Source organism: Nelusetta ayraudi, unplaced genomic scaffold, assembly GCF_046127955.1.
Source record: "Nelusetta ayraudi isolate G7.1 ecotype Tasmania unplaced genomic scaffold, CSIRO-AGI_Nayr_v1 ptg000108l, whole genome shotgun sequence".
In the NCBI taxonomy this organism is placed as follows: Eukaryota; Metazoa; Chordata; class Actinopteri; order Tetraodontiformes; family Monacanthidae; genus Nelusetta; species Nelusetta ayraudi.
This window is the reverse complement of record NW_027466158.1, coordinates 299,009-320,000: the sequence shown is the minus strand read 5'-3', so window position 1 is coordinate 320,000 and position 20,992 is coordinate 299,009. Positions and strand designations below refer to the sequence as shown.

Below are 20,992 nucleotides of genomic sequence, written 5' to 3'. Positions count from 1 at the left end.
TGACGTCACGAGGGGCCGTGAACCCCCGGGAGTGGGAGGAGCCACGTCATCACTCCGTCGGAATAGCTAGGAGGATGACTCATAACCGTGGGAGTGCAAATCAATGCCGAGGTTCAGAGGTTGGCTGAGAGAGAAGAAGACGAGGGTGAGAAGGAGGAGGGAGAGGAAGTCGTTCCCTATTGGTTGTTCAGTTTGACAGGAGCTCAGATCAGGCTTGTGAAAAGTGGGATGGTTAATTTGAGGTGGAGGTGCTTCCCGATGATTGACAGGTGCCATCAATCACTCCCGGCCCCTCGTTGTTACTTGGCGGCCGATTCGCCACCTGCTGCTGTTGCCACGGCGACCAACGTCAGGGTCAACAGTCATTGGTGGAGCAGCGGTCGCTGAGCTACCCAGAGGAGACGGCTGAAGGTATTGATCGCGGCACGCTGTGATGCTGATTAACACTTCAGATTTACGCGTAGTGTCAAAGTTCAAGGCCAGGCCACTAGGGGCGCTGTCTGACCATAGCGCAGTAATACTGGATTGCTTCTCTGTTTATTTGTTTACCAATATTGATTCCATTTGTTAGAATTGGTGCGTATCCTGGATTATAGTGGTTAATGGTTATGGGTATAAATATTTGGAGATTTACAGAAGACAAACGGCGACGTCCAGTGGTTACATTTCAGAATGCAGCGCTCACCCTCTCACCCTCCCTCTCCCGAGCTTGCCGGTGAACTACGGTGGGTGGCCTGCGCACTCAAATCTGCATACCTGGTCCTCCTTCGTCTTCGTTGGTTTATTTGAGGACGCAAACGTTCGCCGTGAATACAAAAAGCCCACTGCCAGGCAGCTGGATTGTCCACACCAGGCTTCCTTAGAAATATGGCTGCGCGCATATAAAAACTCTTCTGAGGGTAGGAAAACCAAGTGACCTTTATTGTACTGTGGATGTGCACTTTGATTAATGAATTCATTGGCAGTATATTCAGCTTTTACCGATATGAAAATCAAAAAGCAAGCCGAACTTTACACAACTGGACCTTTTACTTTTAATATGAAGCGCTTAGCTTAGCTAGCGTCAGCCTGAGGCAAGCTTCAATCGGCGGCAAAGTTGCACATCGCCGTCCATCGTAAAGTTCGCACCTCTGGTCCGGAACTTTGTGGTGATATATATATATATATATTTTTTTCGATTTAGACCACTCATCGTCCTCGGGGTGATGACTGAGGAGCGAGCCGTCCTCGGCCGCCCTCGGGGGGGCCTCCTGAAGAATAATAGGCCGTTGACTCCCCAAAAACACTGGAGAACGCCGACGAGTCAGATGATTTATGGCTGCCGAGCGAGCGCCGGCGTGGACTTCTCTCACCGCGACGTGAGGAGAGAGTTTGTCTTCGTGTCCCCGCTGAGGCGGTGACGCCCGGTTTCTCACAGGGTTTGATCGCTCGCCAGCGGCTGTCGGAGGTTAATGTCTTCCGGATGCTTCTTCCTTCCAGGGGTTCAAGTCCTCAGGCCCTTGATGGCGAAATGGTTTTTGCGTGATTGGATGAGATCCCCCTGGCTGCCACGGTTCAAAAGAGCCAGACAGATTAAGAAATTAATAGTTTTATATCTTTCTTTTAATCAGACAGAGGTTTTTCACATAAACCCCGGCCATAGCTCCGCCTCTTACCTCTGAGAGTATGCCGACCCTGGCCCGTTCCCGCTGTGAAAACGTGGATCGTGGATCTGTCTGTTCAGCCTCAAGGGTTTTTTTTGTTTTTTTGTTTTTTTTTTTTTCAATATTGGGGAAAACGATAAACCGAGATTCCTGAATCCCAGCCAGAAAATTCCAGGGATCCTTTCCCAGCCCACTCCACGTCCTCCCACTCCCATCTATTGAAACCTGTCCAGTGGTTTTTAATCATCAGGTCCGTGATGAAGTGTGATGTATGGACGGTGTTTTTCAACCTTCTTTGACTCAAAGAACATTTTTTACATTTAAAAAAAAAAAAAATCCCATGGCACTCCATGAACCAAAACCTCTCGTTTTTAATATATGGTCTCTCAATTAATTTACACTCACTCGGCGTGAAACCTGTTTTGATGCACACAAAGCCGATATCCTGGGAGGGATTGAGGGAGAAAAACAAGCTTACGTTCCTGTTAAAAGCACAGCCACTTCACAATGGAATGGTTTTGGGTTGTTTTTTTTTTTTAAGACCAAATCGGATCATTCTTCACAGCACACCTGACGTTATCTGACGGCACACTAGTGTGCCACAGCACACAGTGGTTTGGAAGAAACACTGCGGCAGCTGACTGAACAGGGAGGAGGAGGCTCGGAAAAGCAAGAGGAGATGCGGGAACAGAGGTCATGTGACCACAGGAGGGCCGAGGCGCCGTCCCGAGGGCCCGGGATGCTGCAGACCATCAGCTCAGAGAGACACGCACGAGGCACCAGGACCGGGAAAGAACCCCCGCCCCCCCACCCCCGTGGCTGACAGCCGTGTTTCTTTAGAATTCAACCGCACGCACGAGTGGAAACCACAACAGAAGATGTAGAGAGCAAACAACAAACCGCTACTTCTGCTCGGGCACATTTATTTTGACTTGACCTAATTGGCACGACTAAGACGTGCAACATCTAAAGGCTGCGAGGTGGTGGTGGTGGGGTGGGGTGGGGGGGCGGGGGGGGGAGAGAGCAGCCAACACGCACTGAGACCCAAGTGCGAACCACCACCACCACCAGCTCGGCTTCCGTTTGTTTTCCTCCAGACAACGTTCCAAACTGAAGCGGACCAAGTGTCCATGCGTCATTTTTAAAGTCAGCGAGCCGGATTTGTTTTGGTGAGAGCTCCAGCTGCTGCAGCTGCTGCAGCTCCTCGAGGCAGCGAGCTTGCTTTGAAGTCACTTGATGCATTTCTTCTTCTCTATGTTTTTTTTGGTCTGTTTCGTTTTTTTTGCTGCCATGTAGCACCTCGGACTGGACTAGAGCTCCAGACAGAGATTTTGTCTCACGGAGAAAAAGTTTTGAACGCAACTTCTTTGGCGTGGCCCGACTGTAAACCTGCACTGGCAAGCAGGACGTCGCTTTGTGTTTTGTATGACTTTGTGTTCAACAGCAAACAGCAGACATCTGGATTGTATGCGTTTCTTTCTTTCTTTCTTTCTTTCTTTCTTTCGTTTTTTTTTTTTTTAAAGAAGAAAAGTCAGTTTGTTTCTGAGGACGGTCGGAACAACGGTGCAGAATCCCCGGTGGGCTGTGATCCGACTGTGGTTTACTGGAGCGGTGCTTGAAGTAGAGTGCGATAATGCTAATGGTATTGAAGAGTGTCTGAGGCTCTGAATGCTTTTCAAGAGTGTTATGACCACACACACACACGCACACACACGCACACACACACGCACACACACGCACACACACACACACGCACACGCACACGCACACGCACTCAGCGAGCGGCTTTGTCAGTCTTTTGGTGAGCGACAGGGAGTCGTGCTGCTTTGAGGTGCGCTGCCTCAGAATCAGATCATTTCAATGACTCACTTCCTGGGATCCTCTCTTTGGGGCTTTTAGCTTGATTCTGGACCGGAGCCACCGGCCTGAATTATTTCTGTTTGACAACCTGGAGCTCAACGTTTTTGAAACATGCCGTGCGTGCCAGCCAACCTACCCCCCCACCCCCTCATGCAGCAGTTTCAGTGCAGCTTCTTGGCTTGTTGCCCTGGTATTTGTACCAACCTGTCACCCACGACGCAGCTCTCCTCCGAGGCTCCGACCCCCCCACACCAAAGTCCACCGGGTCTTTGGTGGTGCTGCTAGTTTAGCCGGTGTAAATGAGTTTGTTTCAGATGAGGGCAAGGTGAACAGAGACGAGGAGATTTCTGCTTCAAAAAATGATTTCTTTTCTGGCTTCTGGGAGAGGAAAACAAAATGCCTTTGAACAAAAAAAGTATCAAAACAAAAAAAAAAAACACTTAAACTTAAACTTTAACTCGTCTGTGGCCCAAAGTCCCCAGAAGTGGTCCGCAACTCATCCCTGATCCACGGCACCTCCTCAGTGGGTGCTCGGAACCTGTGGAGTTGTCCTCAGCCCTCCGAAGGTTACCGGTACCTACAGGAGAACCATTGACCTGAACTGGTGACTGACCAGCAGACCAATCCGATTCCTTACCCACCCGTTCAAAGAAGTGTGCTGGCGCTCAAGACCGACCACGGCAGTGACAGCGAACGGGTCGCATTGGGATTCACCCACTTGTGCGTTTGGTCTCCGCAGGAAGCTGCAGCCTGGACCTCAGGGTGGAGGTCCATCCACCTGCTGCCACCGTTGCCAAGACCCCTCCACGCGTCGGTGACGTCACTAGTATGTTCAGGTGAGATGAGATAGTGTCCAACATGCCTGAAGAGAGCGTGATGAACTGCACCATCAACCATAAGATCCACCAGTACCTCTTCTCCTCCATCTACATCCTGGTGCTCGTGGTGAGTAACGTGGGCTTCAGGTGGTGGATGCTGGGTGTAATGGGTGAATACTGTAGTCTTGTCCAGGGGTCATCAACTTTTTTGAACCGAAGAGCATCTTCATTGGTACTAACAAACAAACAAAGGGCATTTTTTTACCTTTAGCTATATATTATTATCAATAATACTCATCTATGTGAAGACACGTGAATTCATGAGTTCTCATTAATGATCAACAATGACTTAAAGGTCAAGTGTGTAATATTTGGAGATGCTTTGAGAAGAAACAAATGGTTGCAATTTTAGATTGCAGCGCTCACCCTCCCTCTCCCGAGTCTGCCAGTGAACTACGATCACAAGTTTGGGAAAACTGAATTCTAGACCCAGCTCAATGAGTTGAGCTATTTTTAGAATAGGCCTGTGGGCGACTCATGTGGTCCTTGGGGACAACCTGGTGCCCTCAGGACCGTGTTAGTGACCAGTGGTACAGACGAACTAGTTGACGAGGAACAACGGCCCTTGATGGTACTCGTTTTAGTGGGGCCCAGAATGCCTGAGTGGGCAGGTTTAACTGGGACCTTGTTGCAGACAGCCTTGGGTCACTGGGGTCGCTGGGGTCACTGGTAGAGGTGAGACAGTGGACTGTGCGGACTGGACTCTCACAGCGGATTTCCTCTTGATCCTAGATCGGCGTCCCCGCCAACCTGTACTCTTTGTACCACGCGGCCGTGCAGCTCAGGCAGAAGAACGAGCTCGGAGTTTACCTGATGAACCTGACGGTGTCAGATCTTCTCTACCTGGCGTCTCTTCCACTCTGGCTTCAGTACATCTTCCAGGTAAGACGAGATTCGATGAACTGACCACTCGTCCAGGGCGTCACCCCGCCTTCGCCCTATGACAGCTGGGATAGGCTCCAGCAGACCCCCATGACTCTGAGCTCGGCAATAAGTGGGTATGGAAGATGAATGAGTGAATATACATATACAGTGTATATATATAAAAATGAATGAGGCCGGCCATATTGGATCCCTTCTTTCACATGCAGGATGACGACTGGCAACACCGTGAATGGTTGTGCCAGCTGTGTGGCTTCCTGCTCTACGAGAACATCTACATCAGCATCGGCTTTCTGTGCTGCATCAGCCTGGACCGCTACCTGGCCGTGGTCCATCCTCTCAGGTGGGCGTGTCCTGTCCGAGCCAGGGCTGTTAGCGTGTTTTAGCCGGGCGCTCCGTCTAACAGCCTCCGGCCGGCTCTCCGATCCAGGTTCCCCTTCCTGCGTTCCATGCGTGCGGCCTGGCTCGTCAGCGCCATCATCTGGCTGAAGGAGCTCTCCGTCGGCGTGGTGTTCTTCCTCCACAAGGAGCTGAGCAGGAACAAGATGAACCAGTCTGTCTGCTTTGAACACTACCCCATGAGGCCGTGGGAGTATCCGCTCAACTACTACCGCTTTGCCGTGGGCTTCCTGTTCCCGCTAGCCATCCTGACGGTAGGAGCTCCTCCTCCTCTTCCTCCTCCTCCTTCTCTACTCCCTCCTCTGCCACCTCATCTTTCTCCTCCTGTGTTGTCCTCGCCGGAATCCTTCACAAGGACACACGCTGACTATCGCACAAGATCTTGGGTCCCTGTCAGTTTCAAGCAGCGACAAGGCAGTTAGCAGATTTCAGGGAGTGAAGATTTTAAAGGTCAAGGCTGTGTCTCAATTCAGGGTCTGCATCCTTCGTCGGCTGGGTCCTGCTCCATTGGCCGGTTCCTTAGAAGGACCCGGCCGACGGAAGACCCGCCTCCCCGGTAACCAAATGGGACGATCTAGCCTTCGGTGTACTTCCTGGTTGCGTCACCGCCGTTCCCTACTGCTGGCCGACCCCAGGAGTGACGTTTTTTATAGCATCAAGCTAACCATTACCCAGCATTAAGAGTCACATGTTTTAACTGAATGTTGGGGTTTTCGGTTTCACGTATATGGCGTTGGATGTTCAAATAGGTAAAAAACCCTACGGTAAAAACTTAATATTTTATGTGAAATTTGAATACTTAAATTTATATGTGGTGTCTTTGCCAGTAGATGGCGCCATTTCAGCTGACTTCCCGGGAGGCCGCGAAGGATAGTAGCGGTGCATCCTTCGAATCGGCTTAAAGGAGGGTGCATTTGAAGGGCGGATTTGGAGCATCCTTCAAATTTTAGTGAATTTGGACAGGCCTTCATGCAGTGTTATGACATAACTGGCCTTCAAATGCAGGCCTGGAAGGATGCAGACCCCTGCATTGAGACGCAGGCTAAGTGTGTAATATTTGGAGATTTTGAGAAGAAACAGCGACATCAAGTGGTTAAACTTTAGATTGCAGCGCTATCACTCACCCTCCCTCTCCCATGGCCTTCACACACAAACCAGGATACCTCGTCCACCTTCTTCTTCATTGGTTTTGAGAACTTTGATTGGGTTTTTTTTGGCCTTTGCTAACATGAATACACAGACATTTTTTCAATTCTGATTTGTTCCTTGAGAACAGAAGAATGTGACTCGGAGTAAGTTTGATTAACATGACATTATTTGCATTGTTTTATAAGATCTTTATCTCGTCTTTGAGTGTCATAACATGTGGTTTCATACACAGTGGGTCAGTATGTGCTGCGCAATCAGCTTTGTTCATAATTCACGAAAACACCAGAACCAGAAGCCGCTGTCAGTGCGACATTTTCACGAGGTCACAGCCAAGTCCCGCTGTACCCCGGCTAGTTGAAGGTCGCGACCTCCTGAGAGCTGCTCGCCGGGTGCCGCTGCCTTGAGGCCCTCTGACGCCGCTGTCGTCTCTGTGGGCAGGTCAGCTACCTGTGCGTGCTGCGAGCCGTGGGCCGCAGCGCCGGCACGCAGCCCGACCAGAAGAGCCGCATCAGGCAGCTGGTGGGCAGCACCATCCTCATCTTCCTGGTGTGCTTCTCGCCCTACCACGTCTTCCTGCTGGTGCGCACCCTGCTGGAGCGGGACTGCGACTTCATCATAGGTATGCGGAAAAAAAACATATTTACTGTATTATTATGATGATGATGATGATGATGATTATTACTATTATTATTATTATTAGTAGTAGTAGTAGTAGTAGTAGTAATATTGTGTCAGGTAGCATCATGTTTGTTTGGTGATACTTTTCGTACATTTTGTGAATCGTGTGCCGTAGTGTTAGAATGAAATCAAATCTCGACAAAAGAGTTGCAGCGTCGTATTTCGCTGTTTGCGCCGTTTCTCGAAAGCAGCATTGCCACATTTCACTGCACATCCAGCATGAGCACAATGACTGTGAATAGAGTTCACCTTGAATCTTGGTGTGACTCTTCCAGGGATCTTCAACTACTACCACCTGTCGCTGCTGCTCACCACCCTCAACTGCCTGGCCGACCCGGCGCTCTACTGCTTTGTGAGCGAGAGCGCGCGTCACGGCCTCCTGGAGGCCGTTGTCAACTCGGCCTCCAGGACCCTGAGCTGCCGCTGCTGCTGCTGCTTCCGCCGCCGCCGCCGCCGGCACAGCAACCCGGCCACCGACTCCCACGAGGTGGCCACCGACGACAACAACGGCCCCCCGACTGCGGTGCTGCTCAGCCACGTCGCCGTCACTAGGACTAACGTCCCCACCGAGTGAAGGGGAGTCTTCCTCTGAGAGCCAAGGACGACTCGGCACCGCCGCTGATGAACTAGACCCAGTCTTGTGGGCCTTGTGGACAGCTTGTTCGCCTCCACGGTCGAGAACTCGCGTCAACAAAACTGCAACCACGACGTGCGAAACCACTTCCACCTAATTGGAACTTGACTGACTAAAACTGAAAAAATGTGTTTTTGACACACCCATAGATCTCTGCTGTGGAGGGGCAGATCACCTTGTGAGTCTGTCTGCCTGCCTGCCTGCCTGTCTGTCTGCCTGCCTCTCTGTTGTTTTTGTTGTCGTTTGCATGAATGCAAGACAAGGTCACGATAGAACGGTGATCAAACTCTGAACTCATCTGAGCCTGCTTGCCTCCCAGCGACAGACTTCTGAGCATCAGGACCTTGGTGTTGTCCAGCCCCGAGTGACCAAAAACAAAAGCTAACTGAATGGCTTCATCCAGGGAATATTATGGGTTGTAGTAGAATGAAACGGTTGTCATTTTGCATCCAGCCGGGCGTTCTCGCTCTTAAGATAGATGTCCTGTCTGAAACCCTTTGCAGCGGTCATGAATGTACAAATACGTTTTTTTTCATAAAGTCTTAAAAACACGTTATCTTACTTCCTGGGTTTGCCTGTTTGGTCTGTGCGAGTGCGTCATGTCAAGCTGCGATTAGATTTCACAGATGCGACTGGTGCAATTAAAAAAAAAAAAAAAAGGTTTTCTCATCAAAAGGCTCATCATGCACAGTTCTCAGTTCCTTCTTCCTCTCCTGATCTCCGCTCGATAGCGCAGAGTTCCCCTCGACCCAGCCACTTTGCAGCTGCCGACCATTTCAACCTGCTGAAGCGGTGTTTGGCTTGGCTGGACGTCTGTTTGTTGCTGGCTGTTTGTTGCTCTGCGCGTATTGATATATACACAAGAGTCAGGTGAATGGGGAGCTGCAGATGGAACTGAGCGGCGTGCGAAAATGAGATCCCGCCGTTTGTTTCTTTTGAAAGGCGATCCTTCCTGTGACGGGTCAACGCTCGCTGACGCTGTCCTAGAACAAATGGAACGGACAGACAGAGGGGACTGTGTGTGTGTGTGTGTGTGTGTGTGTGTGTGTGTGTGTGTGTGTGTGTGTGTGTGTGTGTGTGTGTGTGTGTGTGTGTGTGTGTGTGTGTGTTGTGTTAGTCTTGGCTGTAGCAGCTGCTGCTGCAGAGTCGCAGGAAGTCACCTTATAACTTTATTCACGTCGGGGTCAAAGGTCATAGTTGAGGGGGGGGGCGATGAAGGATGAGCATGACAAACAGAAGCAGGAGTAAAAGACAGCTTCTCCTCCCTTCCCTTGAATCAATGTCATAATAGGCAATTACTTGTGTTACTTTAGTGTTGTTATTTATTCAAAAAGTCAGAAAATTGAGATGCACGATTCTGTTCTATTTAATCTCCACAGATCTTCTCCAGTCCTTCATTACGTATTTGACTGGGCCAAAAAAAAACAAACAAACGGTGTCAGCAGCACAATTCCATCAGTCTTAAACTACATGACGATATGATGAGAGCCCTTTGATAAACACGTGCAAGGTCCAACCAAGCTGTTTTACAATCAGTTTCAATGCACGACTGCAAACAGAGGGCTCAATATTCTGTTTGCAGGAGATCTACAGCGGGTTCGTTTTTATGATGTAGAATGTGGGAGTGGAAAAGTTGAACGATACAGACAAAAAAAAAAAAAATTGGTTTATTACGGAAGTGTAGCACGTTGTGGCCCTCTAGTGGTCGATAAGAGGTACAGCAGCCCCAGATGTTCATCTCCAGGAAGTTTCGGTGTTTGAGTGATTTGCTGTTTGTTAGCGTAGTGTTTGTAATGTTTGTGTTACAGCCACGATCAGAAATAAATACATAGATAGAAATAATACATTAAAAAATTAATTTTAAAAAAAAAAAGAAAAAAAAAAGAGAGAGAGAAATTGTGCCTTTTTTTCCACATTGCATATCACCTCAGTTGTCCGGGGGGGCGGGGGGGGAGAGGTAAGGGTCAGAGAGTTCAAAGGTCAGGGTTCACGCCGGAAGTCCCGCTTGCCGCCCGTCTTGGCGAGCAGCCGGACGTCGGCGATGACGATGTCGTGGCTCACCGCCTTGCACATGTCGTAGACGGTGAGCGCGGCCACGGCGGCGGCCGTCAGCGCCTCCATCTCCACGCCGGTGGGCGCCGTGGTGCGGCAGGTGGCCTCCACCAGAACGGCGGCGCGGCCCTCGTCCAGCCGCAGCGAGACGGCGGAGGCGTCCAGCGGCAGCGGGTGGCACAGCGGGATGAGGCCGGCCGTGCGCTTGGCCGCCATCACGCCGGCCAGCTGCGCCACCGCCAGGGCGTCGCCCTTGGCCAGCTGGTTGTCGCGCAGCAGGCGGAAGGCGGCGGCGCCCAGCAGGACGGTGGCCTGGGCCGAGGCCGTGCGCCGGGTCGCCGCCTTCCCGCCCACGTCCACCATTCTGGCGCGGCCTTCGGCATCGGTGTGGGTCAGCCGGGCGCCGGCGCTGGCATCGGCGCCGTCTGAGCTGGGGCGACTGTGGCAGAGCCTGGCGCCCAGTCGCCCCCGAGGGATTCCGGCCTCCACCAATGAGAGCGAGCGAGCGGCGCAGGCCAGCGGCGACCCAAGGGTTCTTCTCGCTTGTGCTAACGTGAGGAGGCTGCTGCGTTTGGGGGCGTGTTGTGCGGCGACGCCTTGGTTACTGGGGCTGAGGGTGTCGGAGCGGGACGTCCGTGTCGGGGCCGAGGGGTCGGTAAGGCACGGGGACGGCGGCGCCATCCGGGCGAGAGCTGGAGGGGACGTCCACCTCCTGCCGTCGCACGAGCTGGGAGGTGACGGCGCCGAGGGCGAGCCGCCTGTTAGAGAGACGGGGAAGGAGATTAAAAGGTCCAGTGTGTAAAAGTTGGCTTGATTTGTGATTTTTATATTGGGTAGCTTAAAATAGTGCCTATAAATCCAGGACTAAAAGTGTGTACTCGCAATACAATGAAGTTATTGGCTTATCTAGCTATCTAATTCACTCTTTGCACTGTATATGCTGCTGGAACTATGCAAATTTCCCCAATGTGTGATTAATAAAGGCATTTTTTTTTTCTTCTTCTAATCCTTATATACATAGACAGGGCTCTTGTTCCTAGCTAGCTGCCATCTTACGCCGCCGTATTTTAAGAAAGCCCACCTGACAGTGACCACAACACCAAATGCGCTGTCAGGTGGTGCTTCCTTAAAGTTTTACACGCTGGACCCAGAGTTATAAAACGCTGCTGGGAACAGGAAGTTCAATAACCGCTGTTTGATGTTTGGCCGTGTGGGTCGAAAACGCTTCCTTCTGCACGATGTGACACATGAACCATGTGAGTGGCGGAGATGTGTACGTACAGCCAGGTCACCCACCAATGAGGATCATCGGCCTGTTCTTCATCTGGGAGATGTTGAACATCCCTGCAGGACGCAAGCAGGACCTTGGGTCAGTGCTGCAAAGTCACAGGTACGAGACGAAAGCGACGGAACTTGCACACACACACACACACACACACACCTGCGTGCTGTTTCTTCTTCCGGCCCACAGCAGCGCCGATGACTTGCAGCAGCTCCTCCTCCGGCGCCCCTGAACGCAGCGCGTCCCGCAGAGACACCTCGGAGTTCCCGAACAGACACACCTGTTTGGCGGAGGACAGACAGGAAACAGGAAGTGGTTCAGTTGACGGTTGAGGTGAGCGCCGTGCTAAACCGCCGGCCCGCCGCCTCGCCTTCAGGTTGCCGTCTGCCGTGATCCGCAGCCGGTTGCAGGAGCCGCAGAAGTGCTCCGACATGGAGGTGATGAAGCCCACTTGACCTTTGAACCCTGGCACTTTGAACACCTGCAGTGGCAAAGAGGCTCATGAGTCGAAGCGGAAGGAAGGGTTCAGAGAAGGAAGGGAGACCAGATCAAGCTGCCTGGAGGCCGTCTTGATCTGGGTGACCTTGGAAGTGACCTTGGACGTGTCGGCGGCTTCAGTCTGCAGCCTCTCCAGCTCCGGCCACCGCTGCCTGATGCTGTCCAGCATTTCCTGGTAGCTCACCATCTTCTTGAAGTTCCACTTGTTGCCTGTGGACAGGGGGAGGAGTCAGGCAGGGACGGGGGAGGAGTCAAGTTGTCAGAGGGAGGAGTCAGGCAGGAATGGGGGAGAAGTCAGGCTGACAAAGGGAGGAGTCAGGTGGACCAGGGGAGGAGTCTGGGGGAAAGTAGGAGGAGTCTGGTGGACCGGGGGAGGACTCAGGCTGACAGAGGGAGGAGTCAGACAGGGATAGGGGAGGAGTCAGGGGGAAAGTGGGAGAAGTCAGGTGGACCGGGGGAGGAGTCAGGCTAACAGAGGGAGGAGTCAGGCAGGGATGGGGGAGTAGTCAGATGGACCCGGGGAGGAGTCAGGGGGAAAGTGGGAGGAGTCAGGCTTCCACGGCGGGGCCGTGCGGTGACGCTCACCATCGAAGGGCATGTACTCGATGAATCGAACCTCCACGGGCTTCTTCTCCGTCAGCGCCACGAAATCCAGCAGCTCGTCCTCGTTCAGGCCGCGCATCACCACGCAGTTCACCTGCAGGGGGCAGCACGGCACCCGGTTATGCGGGCCGCTTTTGGCATTCTTCAGTTCTGAATGATGAGGTGCTGTGAGGAGATACCTTGACGGGGTCGTAGCCCATCTGGATGGCCTTGTCAATGCCCTCCATGACTCTGTGGAACCCTGGGAGACCACAAAAGTCACAGTCAATATGATGCGATCGGATATCCGGTTCAGGAAGTGAGAGGTACGGTTGCATCGGTAGCAACCACATAAATGGATTTCGTACTATCAATGGATTGCTAGTTGAATCAGTTACAGAGTCATGGATCGGGACTTTCAATAGGTCAGCGTAGGGTAGATGGATGGATGGATGGATGGATGGATGGGTAGATGGATGGATGGATGGATGGATGGATGGATGGGTAGATGGCTGGATGGATGGATGGATGGATGGATGGATGGATGGGTAGATGGATGGATGGATGGATGGGTAGATGGCTGGATGGATGGCTGGATGGATGGATGGATGGATGGATGGATGGGTTGGTGGATGGATGGATGGATGGATGGATGGATGGATGGACGGATGGATGGATGTATGGATGGATGGCTGGATGGATGGATGGATGGCAGGATGGATGGGTTGGTGGATGGGTGGGTGGATGGATGGATGGATGGATGGGTAGATGGCTGGATGGATGGCTGGATGGATGGATGGATGGGTAGATGGATGGATGGATGGATGGATGGGTAGATGGATGGGTGGATGGGTGGATAGATTTGTCATTACCTTTGCGTCTGACGATGAACTCGAACTTGGCGGGCACCAGCGAGTCCAGGCTGACGTTGATGAGGTCCAGGCCCGCCTCCTTCAGCTTGGGCAGCAGCCGAGCCAGGTTGATGGCGTTGGTGGTCACGGCGACGGTCTTCAGGCCCTCCAGCTTCTTCAGCTCTGCTGCAAAAAACAACCAGAGGAGAGAAACCTCAAATCGGAACCCCATCATTCATCATTCATAACTTCACGCTCAGAATTCAAGAGGGGAAAAAAAAAAAAAAAAAACGGCAAAAAAAATCCCTGAAGTCTGTTTGCTGTTTCAGCCTGATTCACGTCAAGTGAGGCGACGCGACTCAGTAAAACATGACGCCTTCTGGTCACACCACACACACATGCGCTTCTGTTCTTTCAGACGGCGTCACGGCCACATGTGCTATTAGTGGCGTTGTGGTCGTTGCTGTTTGTTCAAACACCGAAGCTGTGAAATTAACTGTTGGGAGGAAAAACTGGTGCAAGTATTCAGTGTCCCAGTCGAATCACCCCCCCCCCCCCCCCCCGCCCCACATCTGTTTATTATTATATTACTCCGTATGTTTGATTATTGATTGTTATTTTTCCTTCAGCTATTCACTGTATGCAGTGTAATTCATGTTTTCTGCCAGTATGAGGCGGTATTAGGGGTCTTGGATCACCAAAAAAACAACAACTGTATTTTGAGTGATTTTTTTCCGCAGTGCTTTGACGTCAATGAAACTGTTCACATGACCATCAGAACAGGCAGCTACGGCTCTGATCAACCGCCACAATGAAAAAGGCCTCGGCGGCTCCTTACTGATGATTTCCAGCACGTCCGGCCGGATGAGCGGCTCTCCTCCGGTGAGGCGGATCTTCTCCACCCCCTCGCGGACGAAGAGGCGGGCCAGCGTGAGGATCTCGGCGGTGGACAGCAGCTGACCGCGTGGCGTGAGCTTCACCCCCTCCTCCGGCATGCAGTACTGACCTGAGGGGCGGGGCGGGGCGGGTCTGACTGGTCAACATGGCTTAAAGTACAGGTAACATGGTGAAAAAATAAACAGGGCAGCTGAGTCACAGCTACTATGAAATTTAACATTATTAAGATTTTATATTTAAATATCGCAGGTTTCAGCCGCTCTCCTCCACCTGTACTGAAATCTGCACAAAGCCGAAGATTTTTTATTTTTTAATTCTACATCTTCATTAATTGTTTGGCTGAGCAGGAAAAACATTTCAAAAGGGTCAATTCGGAGATTTCAGAAGGTTTCCTCACAGCGCAGGTTGCATTTCTCCGTCAGGGAAATGCGCAGGTAGCTGTGCCTCCGACCAAAGCTGTCAGTCAGGAAGGCCGAGAAGGGGAGGGCGCCGTCGGAGCCGAACCTCTCCTGGGGGACGGAGGAGGACACGGGTCAACAACGTGGCCCGAGCGATTTCTATTTATTTATGGGTCGTAAACAAGGGAAAGAGTCGGCCTCTAATCTCTCTGCATCAGAGATCACACGGTAGAAAGCAGTTGACGTTTTGTTTTTGTTATTGTTTTTGTTTTTAATCTAGTGACTTTGGAGTGGAAACAGCTGGACCTCCGGAACTGCAGACACGTGTAATAAGTTCATTTTGGCGGGACCTCACGGAAGAAAACGGATCAAGAAAGCAGCTGTTGCAGAAATGTTTCTGAGTAGGTTCCACTCAGTCGCGCTGGTCTTTGAAGGCCGAGTTCTCGGTAACTGGACTTTGTTCTGCTCACTTGAAGACATTTCACCTTTCATCTACTTTTTTAAGCTGTATTCCTCTGGTTTTCGCAGAAACGTGATGCTATGACGTCACCTGCAGGTGCGCTCATTATTGACTGAGCAAACAGGCCGTTTAAACACTTCATTACGCTGTAATAGCGACTATTTTGTTTTTTGTTTTTTTACATTTACGGTTCCAACTTGGGTCTGAGTGAAAAGTCATGTTGCTGTGAAGCTCTGATCGGACACGGCTCGGTACCGTCGCTCTCATGACAGTCACCCACGCGGGCCGCAGTAATTCTCTCCGGTCAAAGGTCAGCAGCAGGAGCAAAAACAGCACGTGTTTGAAACGGTCACTTATACACAGCGAGTGTGACTGAACTCTGAATAGCCATGTGTGCCCATTGGTGTGACAGTCATCCCTTTAGCAAGATGCTACAGCCGCAGGGTCACACAGCAGGCAGCTTGCGTCCTGTTGCAAATCTCAGGTTTTGGCAACACGGCGAAACAACGAAAACAACGTTAGTAAACATACATCTGCAGTTTGACAGAGATTTGTAGAAGGCAAGCCTTCGCAACATGAAAAAAACAACAACAAAACAACCTTTTAACACTGAAGCTAAAACACGAAAGGGAACTTTCTAACTACTGCAAAACAAAAAAAACAAAAAACAAACAAACAAAAACAAACAAAAACCCACGCGAACACCTGTGCAAGAGCAGCACCCCTCACATGTAATCCCAGCAATGTTTTTTCCAGTTCTGCTGAAAACAATTAATCTTACCGCAGCGCCGTGTCTGTTGTGGAGTAACAACGATAAGCAATAGACAAAATCATGAATGAGTCACGCAGGTTGGCCAAACACACGACTGCGATTACCCAACAACACCAGACATCGCCAGGCCCGTGTTTACACTCTTGGCTGGAGGACAAGTGCAGCTCGGTGTGCGGTGTTGTGTCTCTTACCCTCTCCGGACTCAATTTCGGCGCCGAGACCAAGTTTGGAGCCGATACTGAACTCGAGTCTCCAAGTTCGAGCTCATTCTCCCGGCGCGTCGCACTCGAGCAGCCTCTCCACGCGCCTCCGCTTGCACGCCGGGAAAGTAGTCGCAGGCCCGCCGACATGGTCTGTCGGTTCAAGAAACGGCAGCGCATGCTTTCAAAGGCAGCCATAGTTTTTTTTTTTTTTTTTTTTAATTGCTCTTTACCCCCTACATGCGTTTCGCTTCTGAATTCCAGCGAGGAACAACCATATCCAGATGGCTGAGAAGAGGTCGAGGGGCGGGGTTACGTCAGCCAATCGTGGCGACGTACCAACGTGGTTCATTGCGCGTCAGAAACTGAACAATGAAAACATTGTTCTGTTTTCAATTCCAGCATTACATCTCTGATTAAAAATCACACCCTGTCAGGATACAAGAAAAATACAGCAATGATATTTTTTAAGCGTTTGTACTGTATCCCTTGATACATTCATATTGAATGCGTCATATATCGCCGATTGTAGTATGTCCGATAGTGTTGAAGGCAACAGTCTGACTCTCGGGCTACGCCCACCTCGTGCCAACCTCTGACCAACCAGAGTCGGGGAGTCAGCTGAGTTCGTCACATGACCATTGTTAACATGTACGCCGACTGCTAGCATAACAGGCGAGAGGGGGAGCGTTAGCCAGAGGGAAAATTGCAAAATTCCTGCTTCCAGGGGAGGGGACGCGGAGAAATGCGTAAGTTGCTGTACTCTATATCTAATAATCACTCAGCTCCGCTGCTGTGCAGGACAGTGTGTCTACAGGCTCTGAGAAAAGTTAGTCAACTTCTTATTTTGACTCCATACATTCAGCAATATCAAGCTAATGCTAAGTTTACTCTGCCAAGCTTGAAATGAAACGAGTATGTAGTAGTAGCGCTGTCACGTTAAACGAATTATTAAAAAGGCACGTTTTATCAGCACTACATGTGAACCTGGAGACATGTGATCCATGTTATGTTCAGCCTTTGTGATTTGTTTGCACAGACAATTAAAGGAACAGTCGACCCGATAGAAGGGCTGTGCCGACCGTTTCACAGTAATAGTCAACTTCCCGCTGTTGAGTTCCAGTGTTCAGTGCATGCTATACGTCATTGAATAGATCGCAATCAATGCAAGATGAAATCAGTATTCTTGTGTTCACGTGTCTCGGGTTTTAGGTGAAGAAACCCCCAGAGTCCTGGGCTGTGTGGAATTTGAAGCGCCTCTCCCGTTCTGACACCCGAGCGGGGAAGCTTCACGCTGGACATGGACGCCACGCACCCCTTTGGCTGCGAGTCCGAGACGTCCCTGCAGGACCTGTTTGAGTACTTCAAGAGGTGCCTTCAGCACGGGGAATGGGAGCTGGCCAGCGCCTGTGTGCCGCAGCTGGTCAGCTCACCAGGAGGCCCCCCAGACAAGCTGCATGACATCATCAAAGCGATCATCTGCCATCCTTACAAGTTGAAGTGAGTTTCATGCTGACCGGGCTGTTTGTTTTTGTGTGTGTTGGTTAGACTTTTTATCTAATGACTTTCTTTAAATCTTTTTTTTTTTTTTTTTTTTTTTCCCCTGCAGATGGGATTCTGTGGGGAGCCCACACAGGCTGGCATGGTACTGGCTTCAGATTTTGGATAAATGGACTGCAGAGGAGGTAATCCTGTGGCTAATAAGTTGTTTTTATGCAGGCATGTTCATTATGTTAGTGTTGCAACATTGTAACAAGACCAGACAGCTAACTTTCTTCACTCTTCACCTCAGGTTTCCCCCCGAATCAGGAGAGAGCTAGATTTCTTGTTGCTCCTGGAGGAGGTTGGCTCAGAAGGCATCCCAGAGACTCTTCTGAAGGTCTGAACTGTTATATTATATTCAATTTTGTTATCTGCCAGCATAAAGACGTCACTACTGATACAACAATCGTTCATCAGGAACTGCACCAGGCCTTCTTGGACACCCAGACGGATCAAAAGTCCCGAAATGTTTCGAGCACTACGACGGCTGCCGTTGACTCCTGCCTGAGAAGGTTGCTGGAGAAGAAGAAGGCCCGACTCGCCCAATCGGTCGCACATTTCTTACAGGTAGAGTTGAACCGCACTCCAGCGTTTTTACTCCTTCCGGTGCACACTTGAGTTTCGCCATTTTTCACCGCAGGACCGGTCGTGCACGGAGGACGACGCTGCAGCTCTGCAGCTCCCTTTCATCCATCACCTGATGAAGAGAGTGAGCGACCACAGCCTCTCACTGGAGGAGGTGGAAGAGGAGGTGTACGCCGTGCTGTCTGTGATGCCGTGGAGCCCCGGTCCGGGTAGCGGCCAGCTGGGGGCGCTGTGCGAGGCGCTGTGGTCAGCCAGGGACGGACCGCTGAGGGAGGAGAGGATCCTGAGCTCCCTGCTGCGGCCGCAGTGCGACGCCCTCGTGGCAGCGTACTGCGCCACGGCGTTGAGGCTGCAGAGGGACCAGTTGCTGACGAGCAGCCCACAGCTACAAGGTAGGAGGCCATTTCAGCCACCTGTGGCCTCGGCAGTCTGAAGGTTGATTTGTGTGGCCAGGCTGCTTGAGCCTGTCTTGCCTCTGCGGAATTATTTTATATTCCAGCGAAGGGGTCTTGATGATTCCCATTTCTGCTTTTGTGTGGTTGAAAGCCTCAGCGTGTGACTGACATCTGCTTGTCTCTGCCACAGTTTCACTGACCCTGAGTATTTGCTTAGAATAATAACATCGCCACTGATTAGTAACGGACAGTCCCTTGGACAAAAAGGGGTTTTCTCAGCTGCTGCAGAGTGAAGGGAAATGCAAGCGAGATGCCAATGGTGCTCGCTGGGCCTCCTTTCTTTCTGGTCTGTTTGCATTTAAAGACCTGCTAGTAGGATTGAAGTGGTGGGTGCTGCAAGTGAAGAACATTTAGGTTGCGTTCAGGCTGCAGGCGAATCTGATTCAAATCAGATTCCTGCTCAAATCCGGCTGACCGTCCACACTGTTTTTAGCAAGTGTCCAAATGGGATCCGGTTTTGATCAAACTGGGCCACATTATTGACCCATCTGACAGGTTGCTGTAGCAACAACATCGTCTGGAGCTTGGCTTGAATGGAGCTACTGCATCTCCCCACAGACTGATGAGCCAATGAGGTTCCTCCTCTGTCCAGGGACTGCTGCTGTTTTCTACTTCTTCTGTCTGTTCCATTACGTTACAGCTGTGCACCTGGAATGGTGCTCTCTGGTCTGGTGCATTGGGTCTTGCATCACGTAGCGTGACGTCAAGGACAGTCAAAACTGATCGGTGTGTTTGGAGCTGTTCACACTGAGACGCATCTGTCCAAATGTGATTTGAAACAACCTGAAATACAACTATTTTCTGACTTGCTTGCTATTAATATCATTTCTTCAAGTTCGGCGGGCTGGATTTAAAAGCTAAATGGGCCTCATATGGCCCCCGGGCCGTAGTTTGCCCATGCCTGGTTTAAAGGTTGACTTTACTTTTTTCCCTATACAGTCTTACTCTGCACTGAGTTATTAATTACTGTGATATTTCGATGTCTTTACATCCCAACTCGAGGAGACGCTTCATGAATTAACCTCCTCAGCTGTCACCTGACCCTCCTGTTGCTTCCTGCTTCTGCACGTCCTTCCTTGCAGTGGAGCTTCCAGAGTCTGAGCGGTTGGCGCTGAGTCTGAGCTGCCACCAGGATCACCCCTTCATGTGGAAGAACGTCTACTTTGAGTGCCTTAGCAGTGGAAAGCATTTCCTGGAGCAGGTTTTGGTGAGTCCAGTGCGCCAGTTTGAAATGTTTGGCCGCCTCCTGCAAAAGTTGTTTTTTTTGTCGGCGGCAGTTTGCTGGCAGAGGAAATAGAATAATGTAATCAGGCTGGACTCATTCCTGCAGGTCACTGCGCTGGATCTGATTAAACACGAGGAGTTCTCCCAGCTGAGCCACTTACTGAGGGAGGAGTTCCGGCCTCTGGCTCGCCTGCTGCTGCTGCTGGGTTGGACGCAGTGTCGCAGCCTGAGCTCGGCCAGAACTCTGCTCAGCGTCCTCCACTTGGAGCAGGTGTCAGCCGGCGCCGCTCAGCAGCCCAGACAGACACAGACACAGGCTGCCACTCGTGCTAACTGAGTTTTTCCATCTGTCAAAGGCTCCAGCCAACGACGGCGTCCTGCAGGAGTTTGCATCGCTTCTCTCCTCCCAGCTTCTCATCCTTGAATGGTGTAATAACAACAACCCGTAAGTTAATGGTTCCTCTTTAATGTCTTTTCCCCCCCAGTAACAGCTGTTTCATATTGATTTGACTCTGTGTGTCTTCAGTGGTGTTTCCTCCGAGGCGTTGCTGGCGCAGCTCCACACTCTGGACAATCACTCTGCTCTGCACATTTTGCACTCTTTGACTCCTTTGGCTCAATATGAAGAGCGAAAGATACTGGACCTGCTGCAGCAGCTCCCAAGTTCACCAGAAGCAGGTGGACCATCGCCTCATCTGCCATTTGCTTATTTAGAAAATGATTTCCGACTCAATTTCTTTCTTTCTCCCCCCCCCCCCCCCCCGTCCCGGCAGGAGAAACCGTGGCTCTCAGTCCCGCTGCCAGGAGGAACATCGTTCTCTTCCAGGGTTTCTGTGCCATCAAGTACGCCGTCTACGCTCTCTGTGTCAACGCACGTCACTCCTCCAGCTGCTCCGGCTGTGAATCCAAACAGCATTTGCAAAAGACGGATAAGACGGATATGGAAGAAAGCCAAACGTCGGCTTCCTCTGAAGGTACCAAACAGTAGGACTTTTGAAGAAAACGTCCAACACAACACAATGAAACAATTCCAACTACAACATGTAACTAACGTGTAACTAACATGTAACC

The 20,992-nt window shown here is 51.0% G+C and overlaps 3 protein-coding genes across 11 annotated transcripts in view; 2 read left to right on the top strand and 1 right to left on the bottom strand.

Moving 5' to 3' along the window:
* gpr68 (G protein-coupled receptor 68) overlaps positions 1 to 8,674 on the top strand; it is a 10,230-nt gene extending 1,556 nt beyond the window's left edge. Inside the window, exons 2-7 of one of the 2 annotated variants that reach the window (XM_076048692.1) lie at positions 4,243 to 4,448; positions 5,114 to 5,263; positions 5,473 to 5,606; positions 5,694 to 5,916; positions 7,250 to 7,430; positions 7,765 to 8,674. In XM_076048692.1, the coding sequence (XP_075904807.1) occupies positions 4,362 to 4,448; positions 5,114 to 5,263; positions 5,473 to 5,606; positions 5,694 to 5,916; positions 7,250 to 7,430; positions 7,765 to 8,063 (1,074 nt within the window). In that variant the 5' untranslated portion in view covers positions 4,243 to 4,361 and the 3' untranslated portion in view covers positions 8,064 to 8,674. Of the gene's footprint in view, positions 1 to 3,965; positions 4,449 to 5,113; positions 5,264 to 5,472; positions 5,607 to 5,693; positions 5,917 to 7,249; positions 7,431 to 7,764 lie in introns of those variants that run through there. The other variant, XM_076048691.1, reaches the window with a different exon arrangement.
* Positions 8,675 to 9,323: 649 nt separating this feature from the next.
* Positions 9,324 to 17,020, bottom strand: mocs1 (molybdenum cofactor synthesis 1). Of its 6 annotated transcripts, XM_076048679.1 has the most exons (12): positions 16,897 to 17,016; positions 16,107 to 16,480; positions 14,683 to 14,794; positions 14,227 to 14,394; positions 13,410 to 13,574; positions 12,738 to 12,799; positions 12,541 to 12,652; positions 12,053 to 12,165; positions 11,828 to 11,938; positions 11,617 to 11,737; positions 11,472 to 11,519; positions 9,334 to 10,933 (listed from the first exon to the last, which is right to left on the bottom strand). In XM_076048679.1, exons 2-12 carry the CDS (start codon positions 16,311 to 16,313, stop codon positions 10,104 to 10,106), a joined length of 2,049 nt encoding a protein of 682 aa, XP_075904794.1. In that variant the 5' UTR covers positions 16,314 to 16,480; positions 16,897 to 17,016; the 3' UTR covers positions 9,334 to 10,103. The 6 variants fall into 6 exon arrangements, with proteins under 6 accessions (XP_075904795.1, XP_075904796.1, XP_075904793.1 ...); XM_076048678.1 differs by having other exon boundaries at positions 9,327 to 10,933; positions 11,617 to 11,938; positions 16,897 to 17,019; XM_076048683.1 differs by having other exon boundaries at positions 10,793 to 10,933; positions 11,457 to 11,519; positions 11,617 to 11,938; positions 16,897 to 17,015.
* zfyve26 (zinc finger, FYVE domain containing 26) overlaps positions 16,699 to 20,992 on the top strand; it is a 24,726-nt gene continuing 20,432 nt past the window's right edge. For 2 of the 3 annotated variants that reach the window (XM_076048675.1, XM_076048674.1), the window contains exons 1-11: positions 16,700 to 16,864; positions 17,334 to 17,615; positions 17,725 to 17,800; positions 17,908 to 17,994; positions 18,075 to 18,224; positions 18,298 to 18,634; positions 19,780 to 19,904; positions 20,028 to 20,192; positions 20,278 to 20,366; positions 20,448 to 20,599; positions 20,695 to 20,895. In XM_076048675.1, the coding sequence (XP_075904790.1) occupies positions 17,416 to 17,615; positions 17,725 to 17,800; positions 17,908 to 17,994; positions 18,075 to 18,224; positions 18,298 to 18,634; positions 19,780 to 19,904; positions 20,028 to 20,192; positions 20,278 to 20,366; positions 20,448 to 20,599; positions 20,695 to 20,895 (1,582 nt within the window). In that variant the 5' untranslated portion in view covers positions 16,700 to 16,864; positions 17,334 to 17,415. Of the gene's footprint in view, positions 16,865 to 17,333; positions 17,616 to 17,724; positions 17,801 to 17,907; positions 17,995 to 18,074; positions 18,225 to 18,297; positions 18,635 to 19,779; positions 19,905 to 20,027; positions 20,193 to 20,277; positions 20,367 to 20,447; positions 20,600 to 20,694; positions 20,896 to 20,992 lie in introns of all 3 variants that reach the window. The other variant, XM_076048673.1, reaches the window with a different exon arrangement.